Consider the following 27,603-nt stretch of genomic DNA (forward strand, 5'->3'; position numbering starts at 1 on the left):
TTGAAAATGGGTCTTTCGAATGTCTCGGTTCCAGCTGGCCTTGGAACTGTGATCCTTCTGATCAACAGCTTTCCAAGTAGCTAGAATTACAGGCACAAGCCATTCGCATCTGGCTGGACCTCTCCGTCCTCTGAGAAGCCTGGAGTTCCGAGTCGGGCAAGCCGCCTGCCCCCTCACTCACCACGCACGATGAGCTGGCGCTCCCGGCTCACGGTGGCCGCTGCGTTGCTGGCGATGCAAGTGTAGTTGCCATTGTGCTTGAGGGAGACGCTGGAGATCTGCAGGGAGCTCATGAACTCTTTGCTCTCGATGGTCACACCCGAGCCGGAGATGATCACCTGTCCATCCTTCCTCCACGTGATGCGGATGGGCATGTCCCCCGAGGACACCACACAGGGGATGTAGAGCAGCTGGCCGATGGAGGCGGGTGGAAACTCGAAGGGCTGGATCAGAGGGGGCACTGGAACCGCAAAGGGATGATGCCCGTCAGCCTCTGTGTACCCTACCCAGGGGGCTCTGCGTCAGGCTTGAGAGAGCTCGCCCTCCCCGGGGGGCTCTGGTGCTTTGTTCTCCTGGCCACGCAGAATCTCTTGGCAGTGCCTGGTGTGCCTGGCTCTCCTGTCCACCCAGGTCTGAGCCATTCTCTCTTGCCCATGGTCTCAGCCTCCCTGCATTAACCCTGACCTTCAGATGTGATTCCCTTGACTCCTGTCGCACACCTACACGTTCAGCCTCCACCCATTCCCCACAGCCGCTTTCCTAGAACCAGGGAACCACGCTGGGCTTCCTCCCACCGAGGCCCCCTCACCCACTCCGCCCCTTCCCTGGCCGGCCAGCAGCTCCACGCACCGCCTGGCCAATGGCACAAGAGCTTCAACCTGGTTCACAGAGGAGAAGCGGGAGGCTTGGCGCTCCCCCTGCGCACAAGGGGAATCTGAAACCGCACCTGTTGCTTCTCCGAGTCCGAGCTGTCCTCCTGCTTGGCTGCCTCCCAAGAGAGTGCCCCGGATGCCCAGATCACCCACCCCTGCTGTCTTCTAAGGGAGTTGCCAGGATAGCGGGAAATTTCCAAGCGGGAATCCTGTCCTCTTACAAGATAGCCGCTTGGTGAGTTAGACTGTCCAGGCGGAGCCCTGCGTGTGCGGCCTCTGCCCCGCACTGCCCATCTCTCAGTCCCTGAAGGGCCTGTCTGGAGCCCGAGTGGCTGGGAGATGAATCCTCCTTTCTCGGCTCTGGCTAGAGCAGCAGCCATTATCTTTATGATAACTCAATTAGGCTGCAGCGTCTCCCCCCAGCAAGAGGGGGAGATGAGAGCGAAGGAGACAGACAATTAGCTTAACAAGGATGAGCACCCAGTAGATGAGATCTCCTTTCTGCAGTCAAATAATTAAATTACAAGGCTGACCACAGTCCTCTGGCCTCCTCCGGGCTTCTAGCCCACACTTGCTTGGGAGCCTGCTATTCTCCCACCACCCCCAAACTAGCCATGGGAGGGCATGGCCTGTGGGGAGGGGGTGCACCTGCATACACAGACTTCCAGAGCTCAGTGGGGGGGGGGAGGCTGTCCCTGGGGGAGAGGCCAGGCATGGACATAGAAAAATCCCTCCATAGGGGCGTGGCTTAAGTGGTAGAGCACCTGCCTAACCAGTGCCAGGCCTTGAGTTCTAACCCCAGTCTTTAAAAAAGAAAAAGAGAAGGTGCCCACTGTGCGTTGGCAGGAATGAGGACCCAGAGAGCCGGTCACGTGGGTGAGGCAGAATGTGGACGTGAGCCCCTGGGATGGAGGAACACGAGGTGGGAGATCAGTTCAGGCAGTTCTGGCAGTAAGATGGGATTTTGATAATGGAACAAGTTACTAACGCAGGTTAATTCATTAATTAACCAATTCATCTAATATTTATGAAACGCGGGCTCTGCGAAGGCGGCACGTGGGCTGGGAAAGCAGAGACTCGCTGGGATTACAGGCAGAGCCTCGGGAGGGTATCACGGGGGGAAGGGGTGGGAGGTGGGGCGTTAGGCACTTCTGCCCAGTGCAGAGGGTGCTCCTTGGGGTGATCGCAGTCTCACGGACCACAGGGACTTGAACACAAACGCTTGCCAACTGTACACGGGGTGAGGGAGGAGGAAAAGGCAGAGGCGAGGGGGCCTGGCCCCCTGTCATTCTCTGCAGCAGGGTCCTGAAGGGGTGAAGAACAGAGGCAGGGGCGTGAGCTGCTCAGCCGGGCAGGCCTGTGGTCCCTTGGAGGGCTGTGGTTCCTGGGGAGGCCCCGCCCACCTCCCCTCCACCAAGGCTAGTGTGGGGCTGGCACGCTCCAAGGAGGCTCAGAGCGCAATCGCGTGCAGCTAGAGGTGGCTGAGAAGCATCCGGCCACCATAAAGCTTTTATAGTCACTTGTTCGGGAGTGTCACGCAGTCCTGACCACCAAGCCCAGATCATAAACACTTTATGGGGTCTCACATTATCTGTCTTCGAGGCTGAGCCTTTTTATTTACTGTACCTGTTACCGGAGTGCGCAGGGCGTGGAGTCAGGGCCTCTCTGCCCATGTAGCATGGGGGCTGTGGCCAGGAGGCCTGGGTTCCCCATCGAGGGACCCCAGGGCAAAGGGCCTTCTCCCCGCCACCCTGCTTCTGCCTCTGGACCAGGCCAGCTCAGGATGGGCCTTCCAATGCGAATAAGTCTCCTTTTCTAAGGAACGATCCCAGCGACAGATTTTACCACAATCCTCTCTTCTCCTGACCACCATATTGAAATCTTTAAACCTGGGCCTCCTCCCTTGGAGGCTCTACACAGCGTTCCTCCTGGAGGGCAGGGGCACATGTGTACTGGTAGAACTTCAGCAGTGCCTGGGATGGAGGTGGGGGTGCAGTGTCACCGAATGGCTGAGCAGAGGCTCCCCGCCACCTTCACGCACCATCACCACCATCAGCACGAGCCCCTCTGTCCCGGAAGGAGGTTGCTGGCTTCTGTGTTTCTAAAGCAAGGATAGTTGCTGGGATCAGCAGCTTCCTCAGCCTCCCTCCCTCCAAGGGCTATTAGGTATCATCCTTCCACAGACAGCGCCCCCTGCCTGTAAAGGCCAGTATGGCACCTTCCAAAGGCATTTCAGCCAAGAGCAGGTGTTTGGTCCATTCACTGGTGGTAGGACTCCAGGGTCCTAGGACTATGGCAGGATTGAACAGGGCCCTAACTGAAGTTGTGTGTTGAATAAGTAGGGAGAGATGTATGGGGGGGGGAGGGTATGGGCATTAGGGGTTAAGGCTGCCTGCGTGGGGGGTGAAGTGTTCTCTTTTGCCTTCTCTCCATGGGGCCTGCTACTCCCTCCCAAGTCTGGCCTTGCTGACTGCAGGCGGGAAGCACCTCATGCCTTCATTTCACCTGCAGAAACCCTCAGGATGTGTCTTCACCTAACCAATGCCAAGGGTCCCAGTGCTAGGCTCACCTTCCTGGTTAGCTAAACCTTCAGCCCAGGTGCCCAGGATGCTTTCAGGCTATATTATTTCCATCTGCAGGGGGCCCTAAGTCTAGGTTGGATCTCTACGCCCTCCTCTTCCCATCCCGCCAAGGATCTTTCTGGAAGTCTGGAGACAAGCACTGCCTCCCCTATAGACTGTCAGTCAGAGCCCTCATGCGAAGCATCCCCCCAGCTGCTGACCCCCTTGGGCAATTCCACTTGCAGCTGCCTTTTGTGGTTCAGGAACCACCGATGAAGTATTTGTGCCAATGTTAAGTGCCTGCGTGCACACATGCGTGAGAGTGTGTGTGTGTGTGCTTGGGGGTGAATGGACGTGTGTGTTCCTCTGAGTGTGAATCTGTGTGCAGCGTGTATGTGCCCTGTGTCTGTGCATGCACACACGGTCTGCATGTGTCTGTGCATGCACACACAGGTCTGCATGTGTGTGTGCATGCATGGGTAGGTGTGTTCTGATTTTCCTGGCTCATTGTTTGGGAAATCTGTTTGAAGACAAGCAGTCCTGGAAGGAATGGAGTCAGTGGTTGCTTTCCAGATCCCAGAGCAGCATGGATTCCCCCCCCCCACCCCCGCCTGGTACACCAGCCCTTGGCCCTGTAGAAAACTGGGGGTGGGCTGGAGGGTTCTTATTTTATCTCAAGCTTCTGATGCCCTGTCCTACCCCACCCCGCCCTTGTCTGTGCTCTTTACACCGCTGCTCTTGTATGATGCGATCTCGGCGTGCAGTAGCGGTGGGGTCCGCCCATCCCTTCCTCCCTGGAGTCAGGCCCCCTTGCCATACCCGGAGGCTCCCCCCACCCCCGTGTAGTTCTTGGAAGAGCACCGCCGCTAATCAAGCTGCATGATCATAATCAGCTTTGATGGGTTCTTCTGCAAAAGTGCATTCTAATGAGGCGAGGGCGCGGGAGTCGGCAAGCAGCCGGGGATGAGGGACCCTGGCTTTCGGAGGGGTAGGGGCGGGGCACGGGGCCTGTGGTCTTCCAATGAAGGCTATGGGCGTAAGAGGAGGCAGGTGGCCTTGTCCCTTCTAGGGCTGGATTTTTAAGAGCCTGATGGGGGGGGGAGGAGGTGCAGGAGTCTGTACCTCCCACCCCCCACCTCTGCCGGGGAGACTTGTCGCTCAGCACTATCACAACAGGCCCAGCGAGTCGCTGAGATGGAATGCATCAGATTCAATTCATTAGGACGGATCGTCCCCTGAATGGGGCTGAATAATTGATGAGCACAGCAGCTTCCAGGGTGTTCCGAGTACTTTAAGGCTCGCCGGAGCCCTGTTACTATTATTTATTTATTTATTTATCTCCACCAATGAACCCGGCCAAATGCTTGCTGGAGCATTGGGCACAGGGAGTAGAGCAAAGGTTAGATGTTTTAATATGTGATGTTTACACTGTCAGCTCGCGGTCCACTGCTTGTAACAGAAATGGATACAGGCGGCCGAGATGCTGTGACGGGGGTGGGGGTAGGGTGGGAGGTGGAGTGGGGGAGGGCTTGGGTGGGCAGGCTGCTCTATATTCCACAGCCACCAAGTAGATTGGCCCAGGATATGGACCTGGGGTGGTAGGGTTCTCTCTAGACCATGAAGGAGGCCTTGGTACCCCTCAGCCTGTCTGCAGCGTAAGATGGAGAAGCAGGGAGGTAGCCATTTCACGGTGTCCTATCTCTTCCCTAGGCCTAAAAGGAACCTGGAGCCCCTCAGCTCCAGGGGCTATGTTTCTTGTTAATCACCTCAACCCAGACTAATGTCTCAGATTTAGTTCAACAAGCACACCCTGTCTGGCACCTTGACAGGTGGCAGGCACACAGAGAGGCTTGTGTCATGGCCCTGAGCACTGTTTTGAGAGAGAGAGAGAGAGAGAGAGAAAGAGAGAGAGAGAGAAAGAGAGAGAACAGCATGCCCGATGACAAGGAGCCATTTTTGGTTTTTGGTGGTACTGGAGTTTTGAGTTCAGGTCCTTGCTTGTTTAGCTGGGGTTCTACTATTTGAGCCATGCCTCCAGGCTGGCTTTGTTAGCTGGCTATTTAGGAGAGGGAGGCTTGTAGACTTTTCTGCCCAGGCTGGCTTTGAACCATGATCTTGCAGATCTCAGCCTCCCGAGTAGCTAGGATTACAGGTGTGAGCTACTGGTGCCAGGTTCACAAGGATCTGTTGGATTTTGCTGTCAGTTTCCCAGCCATCCCCCAGTGTTCCCCACTCCCCGAAGACCCCTCCTCATCACCTGCTTGAAGGGCTAAAATCGAGCCCAGCATCTGTCCCCCAAACCCTGAGTTTCCTCTTCCACCTACCATGTCTCCATTCAATCTCGCTTATTATTTCAGAGAAAACAAAAGAAGATACCAGGTCTGAGATCCATGGTTTTTTCCCCCCATGGATCAGGGGCCTTTTTTGGTCTGGACCCAAAATGAACCTCATCTCTTCTTCTTTCCCATGGACCATGCGTGGGTCCATGCTAGCTCTCCTGTCCTGGTTAACAGCCCTTCCCTCTCTTCTCTCAGGGATGTGTGTGGTCAGGACCTGAGCCCAGCCCATTGGTCCCCAGGGCGACCGGGAACCCTCCTCTAATGTACTGTCTGTTGGTTTCAAAGAACCCAACTTCACAACCCCAGGATCGAGGGCGCCAGTCACTGGCTCACACATCCCCTTACTTGCTCATTTATATTCATTCATTCCATCCACCAGGCAGACACCCTGTGCTAGGTGAGCATGAGGGGTTGGGGGCGAGGGAGGCAGGCTTTCTGGGCCTTGGGTGGCACTAGCAAGTGAAGATCCTTCCCTACCCTGCCTTTGAGACAGGGGGCCTGCATGGGCTCCTGCACTGGCCCCATTGCTGGTCTCAGAGGGGCCCTGCGGAGTTCCTCGTGGCTGTCTCCTGACATCAGGGGCTATACGCAGCACGCCATCCCTAGCCTCAGCTTCCTGCCCAGAAATTGAGCTACATTTTTCTCCTTGTACCCAAGCTCTGGTGTCTCTGGGGGGCCGGGGGGGGGGAATCATCACTGCCTTGTCCTGAAGTCTGTGTGGGAAACTGAGGCAGAGCTACTCTGGACTTTCTTCTTTTCTTTTCCTTTTTTCTTTTCTTTATTTTTTTTGCCAGTCCTGGGGCTTGAGCTCAGGGTCTGGGCACTGTCCCTGAGCTTCTTTTTGCTCAAGGGTAGCGCTCTACGACTTGAGCCACAGTGCCACTTCCGTCTTTTTCTGTTTACGTGGCGCTGCGGAATGGAACTCAGGGCTTCAGGCATGCTAGGCAAGCACTCTACCACTAAGCCGCATTCCCAGCCCCCTCTCGACTTCCTCGTGTCCACTCATAGTCTTCCATCCTCTTCCCTTTCTTCCAAACATCAGGCTCTTTCCTTCTGCCTTCCACACACTCATGATTGCTGCCGCCCGTGTGGCCGGCTGGAGAAGGGCACAGAGCTGGGGAGGGCAGAGGGCGGCGGCTGGGGCTGGGGCGGGGCCCTACCTTTGACAGCCACGTGCACCGTCTGGCTGATGGAGAGCTGGGGCTGGATGAGGACGCTGCACAGGTACTCCCCCTCGTCCATGCCCTTCTGCACGTCCGTCAGCTTCAGGGTCCCGTTCTCGAACACCACCTGCCGGTGGTTGTCCGGCAGCAGCAGGGCGTCCTTGTACCACTTGATGGAGTAGTAGGGGTAGCCAATGACCCTGCAGTTGATGAGGGTGTCTCTTCCGGCCACGGCTGTGATGTTCTTCATCGCCCGGATGCTGGGGGGTCCTGAAGAGTCGGGAGGGAGGAGGCAGACAGGAGGGGCAAGCGGTGTTGTCAGCCAGGGCCGGCTGGGTGCCACCCTGGGGTGCTCTTCTCAGTTGCTTGGCCTCTGAGACTTCCAGGGGAGGGCGGGGAGTGGGTGTGGAGTGGACATTGGGTTGGGGCAGATGGAGGCCTTTCCAAGACTGGAGTCAGAGGCCAGGATTGGGGGTTTTGCTCACACTGTTTGGGGGAGTCAGGGCTCTGTGGGTCAGTGGGCAGGTACAACACGTGTATGTGTGTGTGTAGGGGCTCAGAGGCCATTGTGTGTGGATCCCATGCAGGGAGGGCCCCCAGAAACTCTCCAAGCCCAGGTCTCTAGCAGCGGGTGAGGGGCAGGGTTAGAAGATGGGGGGAGGGGGCTGCAGCTCTGTCCCCTTTCCTGTTCTGAAGAGGGTGGGCAGGGCATAGCCAGAGGAGGGTGGGCAACTAGCGCAGGTGGACGTAACACTAATCTCCTCTAGGCCCTTCTCTGCCCCTAGCCCGTGCCCCTTCCCTCCAGCTCCCCAGTTCCTCCTCTGCTAGGGGTCACTGGCAGGGTCAGACAAAAACCAGTCAGAGCCACAAGGCTGTAGAGCATCAGAGGAGATAGACAACAGAAGTGTGTGTGTGTGTGTGTGTGTGTGTGGAGATGGCCATCTTGAAGACCCTCCCTGACTCTTGGAGGTTGCTGGCCTCCCCCAAGTCTCAGCTCCAGCCTCCTACAAGGCTGAAGCCTTGTGTGTGTGTGGGGGGGGGGGGAGAGCAGGACATGATACCCTGACTCCTGGCTGCCTATACTTCCTGGAGCACTTAGGGGCCCAGTGGGAGATGCTGGGGTCACAGCTGCCTCTGAAGGTCAACTTGCTTTGTGCCTCTGCCCTATATCTGTCCTTGCAAGGTCTTGGTGGGGCTGGCAGATGCTAGCAGGTGCATAGTATGGTGGGGGTGGGGTGGGGGGCAGATCAGGCCGCAGGAGAGAGGTAGAGAATAAGAATGGGGTGAATTCTACCAGACACACACTCACACATAAGAATGGATGACAGGGATGTGGAAGGTAGGGGAAGAGCAGAGAGAGAGAGAGAGAGAGAGAGAGAGAGAGTAAGAAGGAGGAGGAGGAGGAGGAAGAGGAAGCGGGGACTACTAAAATCAAAATGATGCTTAATTTTTAAAAAAAGAAAACAAAGTACTAATCACCACAAGAATAATGGTAACCACAGAGATGGAAAGGAACTCAAAAGCCTATTCTGATATTTAAATGTAGACAGGCACCTCTTACGTTTATTCGTGCCTGATATTCAGCACTGCCCACCGAGTTCCGCGCGGTGCACCGGTAAACACCCCCATCTCGGATCTGGGGGCCCGTGACGTTCATGTGGCTGATGGTGGTACCGTCGGACATGGTGTACTGGTTGGTGCGGTGGCCTCCGTCCCGCACGATGGACTCGTCATCCAGGGCCCAGGTGAGCGTGGGGGGCGGGGCGCCCTTGGCCGCGCACATCAGGGAGAATTGTTCCCCAGGGTTCACCACCTTCTCGCTGAAGGACGAGATGATGCGAGGCGTGCCGTCTGCAGGGAGCAAGGAGCCCCCTTCAGGGTCAGCTGAGCCACAGAGAGACTGTCCCCTCCCCTCCCCAGACCACCCTACCCAGGACGGGGAGGAGGCAAAGCAGTAGCTGTGGTATCAGTAAAGAAGGGTCACCTGTCCACTGTGATCGTCGCGGTCCTGAGCAATGCAACTACTACTGCCTGTGGATTGATGCCTGGCCTTTGTTGCTTAGTTTCCTGTGTGTGTGTGTGTGTGTGTGTGTGTGTGTGTGCGCACACACACACGCGCGTGCCAGTCCTGGGGCTTGAACTCAGGATGTGGGTGCTGCTCTTTAGCTTTTTGTTGCTGTTGTTGTGGGGCTTGAACTCAGGGCCTGGGCACTGTCCCTAAGCTTTTAGCTCAAGGCTAGAGCTTTACCACTTTGAGCCACAGCTCCATGTCCAGTTTTCTGGAAGTTCATTGGAGATAAGAGTCTCTCCTGGACTTTCCTGCCCGGGGCTGGCTTTGAACTGCTTTCCTCAGATATCAGCCTCCTGAATAGCTGGGATTACAGATGTGAGCCACGGGTGCCCTCTTTGCTCCTGCCTGGCACTCTACCACTAGAGCCACACCCTTACTTTTTGTGTTTAGTGGTTAATTGGAGATAAATATCATAAGGACTTTCCCAGCTGTCTTTGAACTGAAATCTTTAGATTTCAGCCTCCAGAGGGGCTAGGATTACAAGCATGAACCACCAGAGCCCGACTGCTACCCTCAGCCATATGCTAGTGTTGTCTTGTGGAGGGGAGGGTTATTTTACCTCTCAGAGTCTTCCCATCTCTTAATGGTGGCAGATGCAAATGCCAGTGACAATGACTACCCCCCTCCCCTTATTGGGGCATCGTGGGGATTAAATCAAGGAATGCATCTGGTGAATAAATGCTCCTACAATGAACATTCTGAAACTCAAAAGGCAGCTGTGTGTGGTGCTATGTGTGGAATGTGCTGTGGAGTTGGATCCTAGCTCTCTGTGAACTTGATCATGTTAGTGTGAGGGAGGAAGGGGGGATGGGATGGATGAGGTGGGGTGGCAACCCTATTCACAAAAGACCTTAAGTTTGAAGATTCAAATTCACATCACCCAGAGACAGTGCAGGTGAGAGTCTGGCCTGGGCTTAAGCCTTAGCTTAACTGAGTGACCTGAGGTGAGATCATTAACATTCCATACCCTATCCACCGTCCAGTGGAATGCAGGAGGGGGGATGTAATTAATTATTAACCCGGGTCATCCTCTCACATCAGATTATTGTAAGTGATTAAAAAGACATGAGCACAAATATGTACCATTATGATGTGTCAATTAAAAATAAAACAATGTATTCTGGGCGTAGTGGTGCATAACTATAACTATAATCACAGCACTTAGAAGGCTGAGGCAGGAGGGTTGAAAGCTGGAGACCGGCCTGCGCTACACAGGGAGACCCTGTCTCAAAATAAGTAAATACATACATACATACATACATAGCTAAATAATGCAATAAAATAGGTGTCAAATACTTTTAAAGTAAAAAAAAAAATGTACCAAAAGAAAGAAAGGCAAATGGAACACCACAGCATTCTTTGTATCCGCTCAGCGTGGCAGACCAAAAGGTTCATGTAAATCTGCGCTCTGGCCAGCCTGCCAGCCCTGTCCCTAATTCTGGGGGACAAGTTCATGTAGTACTGGGGGACAGCACTGTCAGCCGTGGGGGTGGGGTGGAGGGGAGGTGGGAGTTGTCATTTGGCCTTCAGCTCTCTTCTGCCTCCTCCTGGCTTTCCAATGGCCTCACCTTCCTGCTCTGCGCCCCCCCCCCCCCCCATGGCCTATTTAACATATGCCTGTCTCCCTCAGTGATTCCATCCCTGGCTATGGGATGGGCGGGGGCTTAGAGGGAAAGTGAGCCGGCTAGGGTGGCTCTGCTTCCCAGCTGGAGTGCGTTCCCGTGGGGTTCCTCAGGAATGAAGGGCCTGTGCTGGGCTGCTGTTCTTGCTTGTTGGGAAGAGACCCAGGATGGGTGCAGGGGGGTGAGGGTGAAGGGTCTGCCCTGGGACTGGGGGGCCAGCGGGGTGTCACCCTGCCGCGGCAGCGGGGCCTGTGGCTGTGGCCTTGATTGGGTTCGACATCTTTTGGCAGCAACAAAAAGCCCCTGGAAGGCACTGGTCTGTCTGTGGTCTGTTTGTGTTTGAGCAGTAACAAAGGAGGAGCGGGAAGCAGACACCTAAACTTGTTGGTAAGTTGCCCCTTGGTGCCAGTGGGCAGGAGGTGCCTACCCTACGTGTCTACAGCACCCCGGTTTCAGGACTCAGGGCCTGGTGAATGGAGGGCCAGCTGGGTCTGAATTCGCACCCACCTTAGGCAACGTGTGCAGCAAATGGCCTGAACAACCGTACACAGAGAGCGGCCAGCCAGGTGGAAGAAGAGACAAGGTGGGAATCAAGACCCCTGGTTAAGAGCCAGGGGGAAGGAGGTCTGGTAGAGGATGCTGAAGCCCAGAGGCTTCATTCTGGAAGACTGAAATCCTTTGAGACTCCCCCCACCCCCAGGAAGAGTCTCCTAATCGCACAGCTCTCGTCATTTTGGAGGGCAAAGGCAATCTGATGGTTAAGAGGCCTGAGTTCAAATCCCCGTCTGTCCCTGGGGCAGCAGCGCGGTGTGATCTTGGGCCATTGACAAAACCCTCAGTTTCCTGAATTGCCAAATAGGTGACATTAACAAGGACCTGTGGTCAGGGTCCTTGGGAGGCTGAGAGGAGACAGGCTGCCGGCTCAGAGCGCGGTGACGCTGGGTGAGCGCACTCTAACCCATCTCCAGGATGGCAGAGGGAGGGGACCTGCCCCTGGCTTACCCTCCAGCACAATGATGGCGAAGTCCTGGGCCGTCTGGCTCTTGCGGGTGGCAAAGCACTGGTAGGCCCCCGAGTGGCTCTTCTGGGCCGAGGTGATGAGCAGGGTCTCGTTGCTGAGCCCTCGGATGGAGATGGCCTCGTCGGGCAGCACCAGCTCCGTGTTCCGGTACCAGCGGATGCTGAACTCCGGGGAGCCCGTGAGGGCGCAGGACAGGATGACCGTGCTGCCGATGCCCGTCTTCAGCTTCTTTGGTGTCAGGCTCACGTGAAGGGGGTCTGGGCGGGGCCGGGCAGGGGTGCATAAGGGAAATGGGGGAGGGGGCAGGCAGATGAGAAAAGACAGAGGGTTTAGTGTGGGCGGAGGGGGGCTGGGGCCGGCCATGTTTACAGGGCCCAGACCTCTGTGTGGCTTGGGACAGGGCCACTCTCTGCTCTAGGCCTCAGTTTACTCCTCTGCTACATGGCAGAGGGAGTCCTTCCCTGATGGCCTGTACTTCTCTGATTTGGGTCCCTGGGCCAGGGAGGGACTACCAAAGCTCAATTTGGGGGGTGGGAACCTGGCTTGCTCACCTTGCTCCCTACTACCCCCACCCCCCTGAGTCAGGGAGGCACCCATGGCCCCATTTGCTGGCAAGTGCTCTACCACCTGAGCCACAGCGCCACTTCCGGTTTTTTGGTGGTTTATTAGGGATAAGAGTCTCATGGACTTTCCTGCCTAGGCTAACTTTGAACCTTGATCCTCAGATCTCAGCCTCCTGAGTAGCTAGGATTACAGGTGTGAGCCACCCGAGCTAGGCTAGCCATGTCTATTTCTAATGCCAGGATGGGAAGCCGGAGTTTCAGACAGACTGGCTCCCCTCCCCTCCCTCCAGGACTATCCACGAGGGCAGCTGGGGGAGGGGGTTGGGGGGGTCCTCCCTTCTCACTGAGTGCATCCCCAACCTACCGATGACCGTGAGGGTGCCCGTGGCCTCTGCCGAGCCGAAGGTGTTGGTTACTTCACAGATGTAGCTGCCGCTGTCCTCCGTGCGCAGGTCGCTGATGCTCAGCCCTGTGATGCGCTTGGTCCAGCGGCTGTCTGCGGGGAGGGGCCGTCCGTCCTTGAGCCAGCGGACGGCAGGGATGGGGTAGCCTGAGGCCGTGCAGGGCAGCTCCACCGTGCGGCCAGTCCACACTTCCTGGGAGTGGAAGCCGTCCAGGATGGTGGGGATGGACTCGGCGGGGTCTGGAAGAAGAGAGGGCCGGCAGGGCGGGTCAGCTGTGGATGGTGAAGAGAGGCTGGGAGAGGAAGAGGAGGGGCCTGCAGACAAGCCCACATCCACTGTCCTCATCATGAGCAGGCCCCGCCAGAGAGCACTGCAGGGAGAGCACACGTGTCAGCGTGTGACCCCGCACCAGGCCTGCCACTTCCCAGCCCACTTCCCGGTTCTTTGTCTGGGTCTGCAGCTGAGCTTGGGGGAGCCTCTCAGGGACGGGGAACAGCCTCCCTGCCCCACCCCGCCTTCTTTTGCCTGAATTCCATAGACTCAGAGATGATTGCATATCTACCCAGGCCCAGAAAAATCTAGAAGCGATGCCTCTGCAGGACTCCTCTCTTCCCAACAGTGTTGCCCTATGTTGCATCTTCAAACCAAGAAGCAGCAGCTCATACAAGATGTGTGGCCCCCGACGGTGGGAGGGTCGGGGAGAGAGCCAGGGCGAGGTAGCTGACGCCTGCATCATCGCTGCCATCAACATAGTTCATAGCTGCAAGGCCTCCAGGGTGTGTGTGTGTGTGTGAATGGGGCTCTCCCCTGCTGTACAGCCCCCACAGATTCCTCACTTTGCATCCCTCTTTGTGTGTGTGTGTGTGTGTGTGTGTGTGTGAATGGGGCTCTCCCCTGCTGTACAGCCCCCACAGATTCCTCACTTTGCATCCCTCTTTGTGTGTGTGTGTGTGTGTGTGAGAATGGGGCTCTCCCCCTGCTGTACAGCCCCCACAGATTCCCACTTTGCATCCCTCTTCCTCTCCTGAATCCCAAGGGCTTCTGTGATGGGGTCTGGTCTCCAGCCTGGCCTCATCCCAACAGCCTCCTCTTCTGCTGCCTCCACACGGTGGCAAGCTAGGGCCCCCAGGGGAGGGGCCCAGACCCATTGTCTTTCACAAGCCAGCTTCAGGGTCCTCATCTGCATGCCCCCAGCTCAGCTCTAGTTAATCATTTTTCCTTTCTTTTATTGTCAAATTTCCCCCTCCTTTTTTAAAAGAAAAAAAAAGGCAATGAAAAAACACAGGTAATGTATGCATACGGCAAAACTTCAGAGAGACAGGGGAAGGAATGGCAGGGCTCGCCCCGCGCCTCGGCCTTCAGCCTGGCACCCCCCCCCCCCCATCACCACCGTCCATGACAGCAGCAACCGCAGGCCATGCGTCCATCTTCCTGGAAGACCACGGGTTCCTTGAGGCAGTGTAGACAGGGAGGTCCCTCCCGTGCCTGGCACAGAACACAGCCCCGGGCTGTTGGCCCATCAGGTCTGCCACTGAGGCATTGGGCGTGCCAGCGAGCTGCATTTTCCCGCATGAAACTCCACATGACAGAGACAGGAGGAGTAATGGAGCTGCCTAGAGTCCATGGTCGTTGAGACCAGAGAGGGACAAGGATCAGCCCAGGATCATCCAGCAGACTGCACATCTGAAATCAGGCCCCTGGCCCTTGTGGAGTAGCTAGTGCCCAAGGTGCACTCATAGAACTTGCTAGATTTTGCTCGGAAGGTGGCGGCGAGAGCAGCTGACTGGTCGGCCCCTGGTCACCGACGAGAGCTGTCCTCTAATGATCATGCTCCCTGGGGAGGGGGCTTTCCAGAGACTCTCTGCTTCCTCTCCAGGGCTTTGCTGGGGCTGCTGGGAGGCCGGGCTGGGGCCAGAAAGCCCACAGATTCTGCGTGGACCCCGACAGGCCCCGTATCTTGGGTCTCAGGGTCTCAGAGTCGTGTCCGGCTCATCTCAGACGACTGGTGGCCTGACATGTGCCAAAACAGTTCACAGATGGCACCGGGGGCCTCCTTGCCAGATTCAGGGGCCTCTTCTCCACCCCACCCCACCCCTGTGGGGACATTCGGGGTAAACAAACCCAGTGCCTGGAGGGGGGGGGGGGATTACTCAATGTGACACTTAATTGATGCAAAATACACAAATTCCATGGCACACGGCAGAATTTACAAGCGGAAGGGGCCGCCAGGGCGGTGGAGAGGGGGGAATTAATCACCGAGGCTCAGGCGTGAAATTAAATTCTGAGGGAAAGAAACCTCTTTCATTACTGCGGAGCAGAAGTAAAATGCTGTGGCGTGTACACACGACAGCCCCCCGGGAGGGCGGGGGGGGGGGGGACCGGGGCTGGGGTGTGTGTGGTGGTGGGGACACAGATGGCTCTGCCTGAGAGATCGTGGGGGTCCTGGGGGTCCCCTGAGGGGCTGCTGCGACCTCCAGCAGCCTCTGTTCCAGGTCCTGGCTGGTGTGACCAGCCTGGTGTCTCAGCATCTCTGGGCGGGGTGGGACTCAGTGAACCCCACTGGGAGCTGAGTGGGCGCGATGGTGTGACAATAGACTTCTTCTTGCAACGGTCATCTAACTTGGAAAACGCGGCGAGGATGAAAGCTGGCTCCTGTCTTGGGAACATGGCAGGGCCAGGATGCCAGGCGCACCCTCCCAGGGACCACATGGCACCGCAAAGCCTCCCAGCCTTGTCTTCCTCAGAGCCGCCAGGGCGGCACAGCTGGTCACTCCCATTTGCAGACCAGGGGGCTGAGGCCTGGAGGTCAGATGCATCTGATGCCAGCAGATGCCATTACCTAGCCAGGGCTAGTGGGCGATGGGCCGATTTGTAAATCTCCCCCCCCCCCCCCCCAACAACAACAGCAACAACACACCTCTTCATCCCTCCCTTCCCCTCCTCCTCCTTTTCCTGCTTGGTAGGCAGTGGAGAAGTGGCACAGCCATGGTCCACTTGTGGCCATCTCCAGCCCATGTCTCCCCCCCCCCCCCCGCCTCTCTCCTTTGTGCCCAGGAACCCTGAACAAACGTGTCCTTAGAGGAGCTCCCGAGTCCTGGCCACTAGAGAGTGGATCACATCAATCACACCCTTGTCTGGCCTCCATGGAACAGAACCCCACCTGCAAGAGGTCAGGGCTGGCTCCCCGGCACCAATGCCCCCGCATTAAACATTTGCTGAGACAAGCAGCTTCTAGACAAGTTGTACTGTTCCATCCCATCCAACCCCATCCTGTCCCATCCAGTCCCATCCAGCCCCATCCAGCCCCATCCTGTCCCATCCAGTCCCATCCTGTCCCATCCAGCCCCATCCTGTCCCATCCAGCCCCATCCTGTCCCCATCTAGTCCCATCCAGCCCCATCCTGTCCCCATCCTGTCCCATCCAGTCCCATCCAGCCCCATCCAGTCCCATCCTGTCCCATCCAGCCCCATCCAGTCCCATCCAGCCCCATCCAGTCCCATCCAGCCCCATCCTGTCCCATCCAGCCCCATCCTGTCCCATCCAGCCCCATCCTGTCCCATCCAGCCCCATCCAGCCCCATCCAGCCCCATCCTGTCCCCATCTAGTCCCATCCAGCCCCATCCAGTCCCATCCTGTCCCATCCAGACCCATCCAGTCCCATCCTGTCCCATCCAGCCCCATCCTGTCCCATCCAGCCCCATCCAGCCCCATCCTGTCCCATCCAGTCCCATCCAGCCCCATCCAGCCCCATCCTGTCCCATCCAGCCCCATCCTGTCCCATCCTGTCCCATCCAGCCCCATCCTGTCCCATCCAGCCCCATCCAGCCCCATCCAGCCCCATCCTGTCCCCATCCAGTCCCATCCAGCCCCATCCAGTCCCATCCTGTCCCATCCAGCCCCATCCAGCCCCATCTAGCCCCATCCTGTCCCATCCAGCCCCATCCTGTCCCATCCAGCCCCATCCAGCCCCATCCAGTCCCATCCAGCCCCATCCAGCCCCATCCTGTCCCCATCCAGTCCCATCCAGCCCCATCCAGTCCCATCCTGTCCCATCCAGACCCATCCAGCCCCATCCTGTCCCATCCAGCCCCATCCTGTCCCATCCAGCCCCATCCTGTCCCATCCAGCCCCATCCAGCCCCATCCTGTCCCATCCAGCCCCATCCAGCCCCATCCTGTCCCATCCAGCCCCATCCTGTCCCATCCAGCCCCATCCTGTCCCATCCAGCCCCATCCTGTCCCATCCAGCCCCATCCTGTCCCATCCTGTCCCATCCAGCCCCATCCAGCCCCATCCTGTCCCATCCAGCCCCATCCTGTCCCATCCAGTCCCATCCAGTCCCATCCTGTCCCATCCAGCCCCATCCTGTCCCATCCAGCCCCATCCTGTTCCATCCAGCCCCATCCAGCCCCATCCAGTCCCATCCAGTCCCATCCAGCCCCATCTAGCCCCATCCTGTCCCATCCAGTCCCATCCAGCCCCATCCTGTCCCATCCAGCCCCATCCAGTCCCATCCTGTCCCATCCAGTCCCAGCCCATCAGGCTCCCTGTCACTGCACAACCCCTCCCCTGACCCCCCCATGCCCCTCCCTTCTGTGCCCCCTCCTTCCTTCCCCCTCCGCCACCTTCCTTTGTCTTTGTGGTCTCTCCATTCTGCTTCCTGGCCCTGTGTTATCTCTCACTGTCTGGGCCTCTCCCTTGGCCTCGGGAAACCCTTCCTATCTCTGCTTCTCTTCTTTGGGTTGGGCTTTATCTGTGGGTGCTGGGTAGTGTGGTACCTTCCTCTCTCTCCTGAGGTCTGTGTGCCCCACAGGTGGTAGTGGGGGGGGATAAGGAGAATGGTTGGCATATCTTCTACATTAAAAGGGGACCCCTACTTCCCACCCCCAAAGCAGACAAGAGGATGAAGGGCTTGGCTGTTATGAAGAGAACAGAGCAGGCCTGCAGAAAGGGGCTTCTGTGCTTTTCCCACACGGTATGAGAAGCATGCAAATGAGATGCAAAACACCACACAAACAAGTCCCTATAATTTGGAGGCAAACCACTCTGACACAACGCTTTTGGGAATCGGGCTGCAGATTCAAAAGGGAACCACAAAACCTACGGTGGAACGCGGCCCCCATCTCCCCCCACCCTCCCACCACAGCGGCACATTTCTGTTCCTGTTGATTAACGCCATAAATATTTACTTGGCACCTACTATGTGCTGGGCACAGGGCCAGGCACCACAGACACAGGATCAAGGGGAAAGCCTGCCTATTACGTTCCCAGTTCCTGCTCTCTGAGTCTGGCCTCCTCCGAGATAGAGGGCAAATGTGAGGTTTGGGGGGGCTCTGTGCTGAGGGGGCAGATCTCCCCACCTGCAGAATTCAGAGGCGGGCAAAGCCAAGCGCTTACCTAGTGTCTGGCTTGGGGGGATGCGTGACTTAAGGGGTCTAACCTCCTCCCTCCCCTAAAAAGCTCCTGGTATTCAGACTGTCCGCTGGTTCTCTGTCCCAAAGCCACGCCCACATCACCTCCTCAGGGATTTTCAAATTGTAGGTCACAAACCATTAGGAGGTTGTAAAATCCATTTGGTGAGTTGCAACCAGCATTTAGGAAAATCAAAGTAGGACAGAAGAGACCACAGTGCATTGCAGAGTGTGTGTGTGTGTGTGTGTGTGTGTGTGTGTGTGTGTGTGTGTGTGTGTGTGTGTGTGTGTGTGTGTGTGTGTGTGTGTGTGTGTGTGTGTGTGTGGTGGGCTGTGGGGGAATGCCGGCATGTACTTCATTAGGCCATGTCAGAACACATCCTAATGCTGTCCAAAATCCCTGGACCCTCTCAGGAGAGCCAGCCTCCAAGGATGCCACATGCCTCCCTTCCTCTCTGCTGGAGGTTGGTGTGGACACTCTGCTGCCCCCTTTCTAGGGAACATGCAGCTGGACTCTAGGGTCATGGGAATCAGGGGTTCTACCACTTGTGCCATACCCCCAGCCCTTTTGGCTTTACTTACATTTCAGATAGGGTCTCTCTCTCTGTCTCTCTCTCTCTCTCTCTCTGTCTCTCTCTCTCTGTCTCTGTCTCTGTCTCTCTCTCTCAACCTAAGCTGGTCAGAGATATTCCTATCTCTCCTGCAGAGCTGGGAATCACAGGCATGAGTCACCATACCCAATGGTGAACAGCATCTTTAAAAATACCAACAGACATGAGAATGCAATAGTCCCCCCAAATCCAGACAAGCAGTGATCATTTGGGCGTATCAGATTTTACCATTGCCTTCCTGACCAGCAAACACAAGAGGCAGGAGGGCGGGTCCGTAACCCCCCAGCAGTGCATAAAGGTTCACATCAGCTCTTCAGGGAGAGCCAAGTGTCCCCTGATTCTGACGCCTGGAAAGAATTAATCTCTGGAGGCCAAAGGGGGAAGGGCCTTGCCCATCCCGCACTCTTCAATCACTTTCTCTGAGGCCCCCGGGATGCAGGGGATGCCTGGGTCTGCGGCTGGAGACATGCCAGCCCGCCTGTAGTCTCTGACTCACCGGTCACGGAGAGGCGGGCCCCGTTGCTCTGCCTGGTCTCTCCGCTGTACTTGTGCTTGGTGATGCAGCGGTAGGTGGAGAGGGCGTCCTCCTTTTGCACGTCAGCGATGTACAGCCCTCCGTGGGAAGTGATAAAAAACCTATTTCCTGCAGACACAACCAGGATAGAGCCCGTTACTCCCAACCTGGGCAGCTCTGGCTGATAGTTGTCATTTGGGCTGGAGTTGTCACCCGGGAGAAGAGGCCATAGAGGTGACAAGGGGTAAAGCAGTGCACCTTAAAAGGCAAAGGGGCATTGGCATACCAGATGAGGCTCTCTCCCACAACACGTGACAAACAGAAATGATAGTGATCGTTCTCTCTCTCTCTCTCTCTCTCTCTCTCTCTCTCTCTCTCTCTCTCTCGCCAGTACTCAGGGCCTGGGTACTGTCCCTGAGCCTCTTTGTGCTCAAGGCTAGCACTCTACCACTTTGTGCCACAGCGCCACTTCCAGTTTTCTGGTGGTTAACTGGAGCTAAGAGTCTCATGGGGACCTTTCTGCCTGGGGCTGGCTTTGAACCACGACCCTCAGATCTCAGCCTCCTGAGTAGCTAGGAGTACAGGTATGAGCACCAGCACCCGGCTGTCCCTGAGCATTATTTTGCTCAAGGTTGGTGCCCTACCACTTGAGCCACAGCTCCCTTTCTGGCTTTTTGGGAGCTTATTAGAGATATGAGTCTCACGAACTTTCCTGCCCAGGCTGGCTGTCACCTGTAGTCCTCAGAGCTCAGCCTCCTGAGTAGCTGGGATTACAGATGTGAGCCACTGGTGCCCAGCAATAATTGTTCTCCTCTTAAGTGTAGATGCTTTAGGGTTTGATGGCAAGAAGCGGGGTTTAGAGCCAAAGCACTGTATGTCTCATCTACTCTCCAGCTAAAGGTACTTAATCTCGCTGAGACTTACCTGTACGATGAGATGCAAATGATAAAAATACAAAAGAAACAATAAGATGTTTAGCATAGCTGGGCACTGGTGGCTCACGCCTGTAATCCTAGCTATTGAGGAAGCTGAGATCTGAAGGTCAAAATTCAAAGCCAGCCTGGGCAGGAATGTCTGTGAGACTCTGATCTCCAATAAGATACCAAAAAACAGCCAGAAATGGAGCTGTGGTTCAAGTGGTAGAGAGCTAGCTTTGAGAAAAAAACATGCTCAGGGACAGCACCCAGACTCCAAGTTCAAGCCCCATGCTGATGCACGCAAGTGTGTGCGCGCGCATACACACACACACACACACACACATACACGTTAACCTAGAGAAAGTGTCATTCAGTGAATAGCCCTATTTTTTTCTACCTTTTTTTTTTTTTTGCCTGCAACTTCTTTCACGTTCATTGCTTTACTGGCTCCTAAAACAAGTTGAGCTATTTTCTCCATTTACAGAAGAGGAAATGGAGACTCCTGGTGAAGTGGCAGGCGCAGGTCATATTGCCAGCCAGTGGGCTAGAACTCGGCTCTCCCAATTCCAAGTTCTTCCTCGGTGTGACGCACACACACCTTCCTGCCTGTGCGGAGGTGTGTTCCATTCAGAACATAACAAGATTCATCAACAAACGGTTTCATTCAGGCTGAGCCGCCATGGAGGGGGGTGGGGCATGGAGAGGCAGACACACCATACCATCCGACAGACAGCCCCTGCACCTCCACTTTGTGCATGGGGACAGGCTCTGCGTGCCACCGCTGCAGCCGCTCGGGTGCCTGGCTGTCAGGACTCAGCAGGGCAGCGGGAAGGACTGACAGCGGGACACCCATTTGCCAGTGGCGCTCAGGTGAGCTGGCTTTCTCTGTCCAAGGTCCTGACAGGCAAACTCGGACCTGGAACTAATGAAGGCTGACTTCAAGGAGAGGCAGTGACCTTGGGTTGGGGAGGGGCTCGACTTCTGTGGGGAGGGAGGGAGGTGGGACCTACAAGCTCAAGGCCTCATCCTCCTGTCTCTGGGAATATAGCCTGGAAAGTGAAGTCTGTGTTCCTCTGGGATAAACAGATTCCCAGGAGCATTTCCACCAGGCTTCCAGAAGGAAACTTGGGTGGGTGAGGGGCGCTCACTTCATGCCCTCCAAATCCTCCCCCCACCCCCAAATCCCATCAGGTTCATATCTGCTCCTCCTGCTGGGGCAGGGCAATCCCTCTGCCCGCAGAGGGCCTGGCTGCAGCTCATACTGATAGGAATATTCTGTGAGGTCTTGCATGACTCAAGCATGAGTCCAAGACTCTGAACATGTAGGGGCTGGAACCCGGGCTGTGTACACCCGCCCACTGTGGGACAGTGAGGTGCTCGAGTTCCCAACAGCCTTCGCTGGCTGGGGCCTCTCTGCCTCTCAGCAGCCTGCTCCGACTTCTGACCTGTAAAAAAAGCCTTTCCTGGTCACCATGGCTCTCTCAGCTTCCTGAAAGGCCTTGCTTCTACTCGCTGGAGCCCCCCTCCCCCAGTCCCCAACACCACCTTGAACTCTCAAGAGTCCTTCAAACACTGCAGGCAGCTGTCCTGTCCCTCCGTTTTTTTTTTTTCTTAGTCCTGTAATTTGAACTCTGGACCTGGGTGCTGTTGCTGAGTTCCTTTTGCTCAGCCTAGTACTTTACCACTTGAGCCACAACAGCTCCATTTCTGGCTTTTTCTGTGATGAACTGGAGATAAAAGTCTCATGGACATCTCTGCCTAGGCTGGCTTTGAGTCACAGTCCTCAGATGTCAGCCTCCTGAGTAGCTAGGATTACAGGTGTGAGCCACCAGGGCCCAGCTCTTGATTCTTCTCCAGGGGAAAGAGTCTGAGGACTTTAGAGTCTTAGAGTTATTTATGTCATAGGATTTTCAGCAACTTCATCCATCTAAGTGAATTTCGGTTTATCTATAGTTTTCTTCATCCCTCATCTTCCCTTCCTCCCACCGTGTCCCTCCTCTCCTCCCTCCCATCTTTCCTGCCATATCTCAGTAAACAACTGGACACTTGGCCAAGTGTGAGGCTGTAACAATTACCCTTGACCCATCGGGGGAGCTTGCACTAATTGTTTTAGATGGGAAGGTGTAGGAGGGCGTGTGGGAGCCCCAGACAATGATTCTCCTTGCAACAGTCTGCGGGGTCTCAGCCCTCCTCTCTCTCCTCAGACAAGTGGTTCTCTGTGCCCAGGCTTGGGACACCACAGGATCTTGTCCAGTTACCTCTTATTAAGGTTCCTCCAGAATCTGGACTTTGTAGACCCTTCCCACGCTTCCTCCCCGCTCTGATCCTCCTGGCACACAGACCACACCTGTGCAGACCCCTACACGGTGCTGTGAGAAGGGCAGTCTGGAAGGGGCAAAGGATATTGGCCAGCCAGCGTCAGAGGGAGGAGGTCACAGCTTGACCCCCTCACTGGACTCTGCATGCACCTTTTTCTTGCTTTGTCTCCATGTTGTGACATACCCAAGTTAAACATGGAAGTGTCTCCGTAATTTATTATGTAACTGGGACTGGAATGCAGAACTGCTGGTGGGGGGGGGGGGGCGGTGCTGTCAATCAGAAGTAGTTGAGGGAAGGTGTGTGTGTGTAACCAGAAAAGACACAAATCAGTGTTAGTAACTCACAGGTACCCCCTGGTCCTGGGGCAGCTAGAACCCTAGGAACTTGTACCTCCTAGCACCCCAGGACCAACAGAGCCTTCAGCCTCCGTGGGATTTTGAAGCCTGGAGTGGGGGCTGGGGTGGGGGGCGATGGTGCGGAGATGGTGGTGGGGAGCTGGGGTTTCTATAGCAACAAGCAGCTGCTGCATCTGATGTCTCACATCCCTCATTGTCCTCATTTCCCCCTCCCTCCCCCTTCCTGTGCATACTTAATTGCAGTAACGTTTTCAGACTCAGTGTTTTGCTTCTCCTGAAACAAAGGCAGGCTGCAGCCAGGGGGGGTGCACAGCCAGCTCGAGGGGAAGGAGAAATCAGGAGTATTATGTTAATCCCCTCTGGGGGACTGGAGCAACATCGGCTCTGCATGTTTGATGAGAATCAGTGATGGGCCCTGCTGGGGAAGGGAGGGAGCGAGCCGCCTGTGGAGCCCAGAGAGGTTCGGCCAACCCGGCCAGGGTTGGGTGGTACACTGGCCCCCAAGGCTGCTCTGGTGGATGTCCAGGCAATGTGGCAGCCTGTGAGCAAGTCCTTCTCCCTGGGGAGGAATGGGTCCAGCTAGAGGCCGGAGAGTGGTAGTGATGTTTCCTGGCTAGTCTGTAGGGGGAAATGGGTAGGTACGAGCGGGGCCCGCTTCTGGTGATACCATTATTTTTTTATTTCTATTTTTATCGTTTTTGTCGGTCGTGGGGCTTGAACTTGGGGCCTGGGTGCTGTCTCTGCACTCTTTAGTTCAAGGTGAGCACTCTATCACTTGAGCCACAGTGCCACTTCCCGTTTTCTGAGTGGTTTATTGGAGATAAGAGTCTCACAGACTTTCCTGCCCGAGCTGGAACTGAGATCCTCAGATCTCAGTCTCCTGAGTCGCTGGGATTACAGGTGTGAGCCACCCGCGCCTGGCTGGTGAGACCATTATTGGGGTATGTGTATGTTAATGTTTAAATGTGGGCTCTGCTCTGTCAAATGGTGTCATCTGTCACCATGCTCATCACCAACCAAGCAAGCGCCAATGAATCCATTTCTTATTTCTGTGAACACTTTGGTTTGGCCACCGTTTTCCTGGTGACCTAGAGCAGGCTTCCACACTATTTTTTCTTTTTTAGGTGGTCTTAGGGTTTGAACTCAGGACTTCATACTAGTTAGGCAATCTGTCACTTGAGCCCCACCTCCTGCCCTCCTCTTGTTTTAGTTACTTTTCAGATAAGATCTCCCTTTTGCCTAGGGCTGTGTACAAGCTACAATTCTCTTCCTTGTGCCTCCTGGTTGGCTGGGTTTTCAGGCATGCACCATCATGCTTCGCTTCGCTTTCATTCTTTTTTTTTGTTTTAAATAAACATACGTATTGAACATCCATTGCATGTTAGGCCAAGAGCTGGGACAGGAATAGGGGTATCCCTGGGGAAGTGTAGCTTTCTCTGTGGCTTTCAATGTCCCATCCATCCAGAGATACGTTAATTAATGTTTTCATTATGTTTATACAACAGAGTCAACTGAGGAGCATTCTAGAATTTCGGGGCTGTGATGACCTAGAAATGGATACTTTTTCAATCTTTGGGAGATCAGGTACAGAGCAGAGAGCCTCCAGCTAAACATGAAGGGCCTTTCTCTCTAATGGGCATCACCGTGAGCCTTGCTTCTTCTTCTTCAGAATAGAAGGCATGTAAGCCGGATACTGTGGCTCAAGCCTATAACCCCAGCTACTTGTGAGAGTGTGGTTTGAGGGCAGCTTGAGTATGAAAGTTCAGGAGACTTCATCTCAACCAGTGACTGGGTGTGATCTCCGCTATAGCAGAAGCACAGTGTCCGGGGCCTGTCATGCCCAGCAGTGTGTGTGTGTGTGTGTGTGTGTGTGTGGGTCACAAGTTAGATAATCACAGCCTAGACATAAACAGAAACCACCTCCTCCCCCTCCCCAGTTCAAAAATAACTAATGCAAAAATGGGCTGGAGGTGTGGCTCAGGGGTAGAGCGCCCTGAATTCAATTCCTTGCATCCCAAAAAGAAAGACATCTAGAAGAGTGGAGCACAGGTCTCAGCCACAGTTAGGGCACAGTCCAGTACAACTGAATTATGAAGGGCCACTCTAGGGTACACCTGTTACATGAGGTGGGTGGGGGGAGCTGCATCTGTATCCCAGGGAGATGGCAGGTAGGTGGGGGCTGGCCCAGCCTTCAGCTCCTCACTGGCTCAGGCTTCCTATAAATTCCTCTCAGAAGCAGGGCTGGAGGTCAAGAAGGCTGCTCTGGAGATCCCCGGGTCCCACACGTGGTGTGAAGTGAGCGGTGGCACCTTTCCAGTCTTTTTCTAAAGGGTCAGAGAGCTGGGCCTTGGAGACTCCTGGCAGCTGTAGGAGCCCCAGAGAGATAATTGATAGCAAGTCTCTGGGAGGATGGACCCTGGCTCTCTGCTCTCAGGGAGGCACGGTGTTGCCTGGGATTACATATGGAGTGGGCCACCCTTAAGAGACTTTCCTTCCCAGCATCTGAGCATTCCTAGCTTAAAGAATGCCACAGCTGCAAGCCCCCACCGCCCAGGCCCGTGTATGCATGGGCTCATTTCTATCCTGCCTTTGTGTTACCATTGCTTTGAGGCCTGAAATACTCTCCTCTGATCCACCATTTCTCTGTCCATGCCAGCTCCTTGGAGAAGCCCTGTCTGACCAGCTTATCAAAGCCAGCCTGGGTCCAGTCCCTGCCCCACAGTTTACCCTGTGCTACTGTGTTCACAGCGGGTGACATTTGTTGTTGAGAGCAAAGGATCAGTTTAGTTTGCTCTGTAAACCCGCTGTGAGACCCGCCTCGCACCCAGTAGGAGCTCGGTGAACAGGTGGCGATCCTGCATGTGGGTGAGACAGAGGAGATTTCCAACTTGGACTTGTCCCCAAGCGGATCTGTCCTCTGGGATCCCTCCTCCTTTAGCCACCAGTGCCACATAGCAATGGTTTGGGCTACTGTTTTCCCATTTAGGTCACTTTTGGCTTTTTCTTAGCACTCCTTCCCCCTCCCCCCCCGCCCCCTAGCTCAGGTGACGCCAGGTTGAGACATTAAAAGTGGATGGATGGTTCGGAGTGAACAAAAGAAAAAATATATAAGCGCTGATGATGAGTTAAGTCCCTGCGGGGCATCCCTGGAGCGTGACAAGAGGCCCTGCTAACTGTCCTCTGCTGCTATCACAGCATCCCAGGCTGGACCATTGATGATGAATGGAAGTGTATTTGACTTGTGGTTCTGGAAGCTCATCAGTCCAGGGACAAGGCCCTGGCATCCGCAGGGGTGTCTCCCTGCAGCGCCCCATGGCAGAAGACGGCGGGTCAGGGAACACAAGAGCCAGGAGCAAGAAGGGCACGAATTTGCCTTTACTGCAACACCCACTCTCAGGAGAACTAATCTGCCCTGCAGTCCTGATGTTAATCCAGGCAGGAGAGCAGAGTTCCCCGGAGCTGAGCGCATCTATCCCTTAACAGGTCCGTCTTCCCAGCCCTGTTGCATTGGGATCAATTCCCTCCCCTCTCCCCCTCACCCCCCATGAACTTTGTGACTGTATTCAAGCCCGAGCCTTAGGCCCAGCAGAAGGCGGGAAGTAGAGGCTCCCTCACCAGAGTATCTCCTTCCTCCAGCCTTCTCTGGTCAATGGATATTCCTGTAATTGTCAGTGCTTGGCTTAAGAATGCCCAGAGCTGACAAGGGTCAGGAGCCGTCCCAAGCACGGAATGGAAGGATGGATGATGGATTCCTCTTATAAGGCTGGGACAGAGTGACCTAGAGGTGGAGGTTTTAGCTGTCATGTTTTGGGAGTACTCAGTGTGGAGGCTCAGAGAACAAAGGAACCGGGGGTGGCCAGGGCCCTGGGTGACCAGGAAGGTGATCACAGACAGCAGCCATTGAATGGCCACCTCCCTAGCACCTTTTGCCTTTCTGGAACATTCTTCTCTTGTCCCCCCCCGTGACACACGGAACCTGGCTTTCTCTGCTCATGGGCCCTGCTGTGGTGTCCGTGTGACAATGTTTAGGAAAGGCATTTGTGGTATGTCCGGTGCTGTGTGAGGGAGGCCCCGTCTCAAATGTGTGCACCGGAGCATGGGGCTGGGGTGGAGCATTTCTCCTTTTGGAGGTGGATGCTTCCTCAAGCAGAACTCCCAAGCTGAGGGAGGGGGTGCCTTCTCTACCCACCTCCTCACCCCCAAGAAGGTCCCAGGGAGCAATGGGGTAAGGGGAGGAGGGGAGGAATGCGCTAGAGTGTTCTACAGAGGCTGGGGTCTTCGCTTGCCACAGGCCACGCCCACTTCCTGGGGCGGCCTCAGGAAATCAAGGTCTCAGTTGGCCCCTGGGACAGCCTGATTCTAAAAGAGAAATTGCAGTCGATACAGGTTAGCGGTTGGTGCTCCGCCCAGTATAGATTTATAAAGACAGGGGGTTCAGCATGAAGCCGGAGCCTGTGGACAGCTCACAGGATGAATGAGATAACTCACCTCCAGTCAGGACATGGCCTCCAGGGCCATTTGTGCTGTGGGACGGAGGGGGGGGGGCGGTCATTACTTCCTGCCTGGTAGGGTTAGCCTCTATTGGGGGTCCCTACCAGGGCATCTCCAGGGAGCTACTTGGGCGACACTCAGTGGGTACCTTCCTCCCTTTTCCTGATGTTATTCTTGCTGATGGGGAAGGTCTTGGGATTTTCATCTCCAGAACTGTAAGAACAAAGTTTGTCATGCCTCTCCGCCCTCCCCTCCCCGCCCCCAGTGTGAAGTATTAGCCCAAAAAGACCAGGCCTCATCTGGACATGCTGTTTCCCAGGACCCACAGTTCATCTCCACTCTCAAAGACTCTCACTGAGGGCTGTGGC

At 55.6% G+C, this 27,603-nt stretch overlaps 1 protein-coding gene across 1 annotated transcript in view; it reads right to left on the minus strand.

The window, feature by feature from the left end:
* The window catches only part of Dscaml1 (DS cell adhesion molecule like 1), a 256,507-nt gene that overhangs the window by 58,323 nt on the left and 170,581 nt on the right, over positions 1-27,603 (minus strand). Inside the window, exons 4-9 of the mRNA XM_042682839.1 lie at positions 19,135-19,281; positions 12,577-12,855; positions 11,631-11,906; positions 8,490-8,786; positions 6,933-7,205; positions 182-460 (exon numbers count right to left, since the gene is read on the minus strand). Of these exons, the coding sequence (XP_042538773.1) occupies positions 182-460; positions 6,933-7,205; positions 8,490-8,786; positions 11,631-11,906; positions 12,577-12,855; positions 19,135-19,281 (1,551 nt within the window). The remainder of the gene's footprint in view (positions 1-181; positions 461-6,932; positions 7,206-8,489; positions 8,787-11,630; positions 11,907-12,576; positions 12,856-19,134; positions 19,282-27,603) is intronic.

Source organism: Dipodomys spectabilis, unplaced genomic scaffold (genome assembly GCF_019054845.1).
Source record: "Dipodomys spectabilis isolate Male_0828 unplaced genomic scaffold, ASM1905484v1 ptg000076l, whole genome shotgun sequence".
Classification (NCBI taxonomy): domain Eukaryota; kingdom Metazoa; phylum Chordata; class Mammalia; order Rodentia; family Heteromyidae; genus Dipodomys; species Dipodomys spectabilis.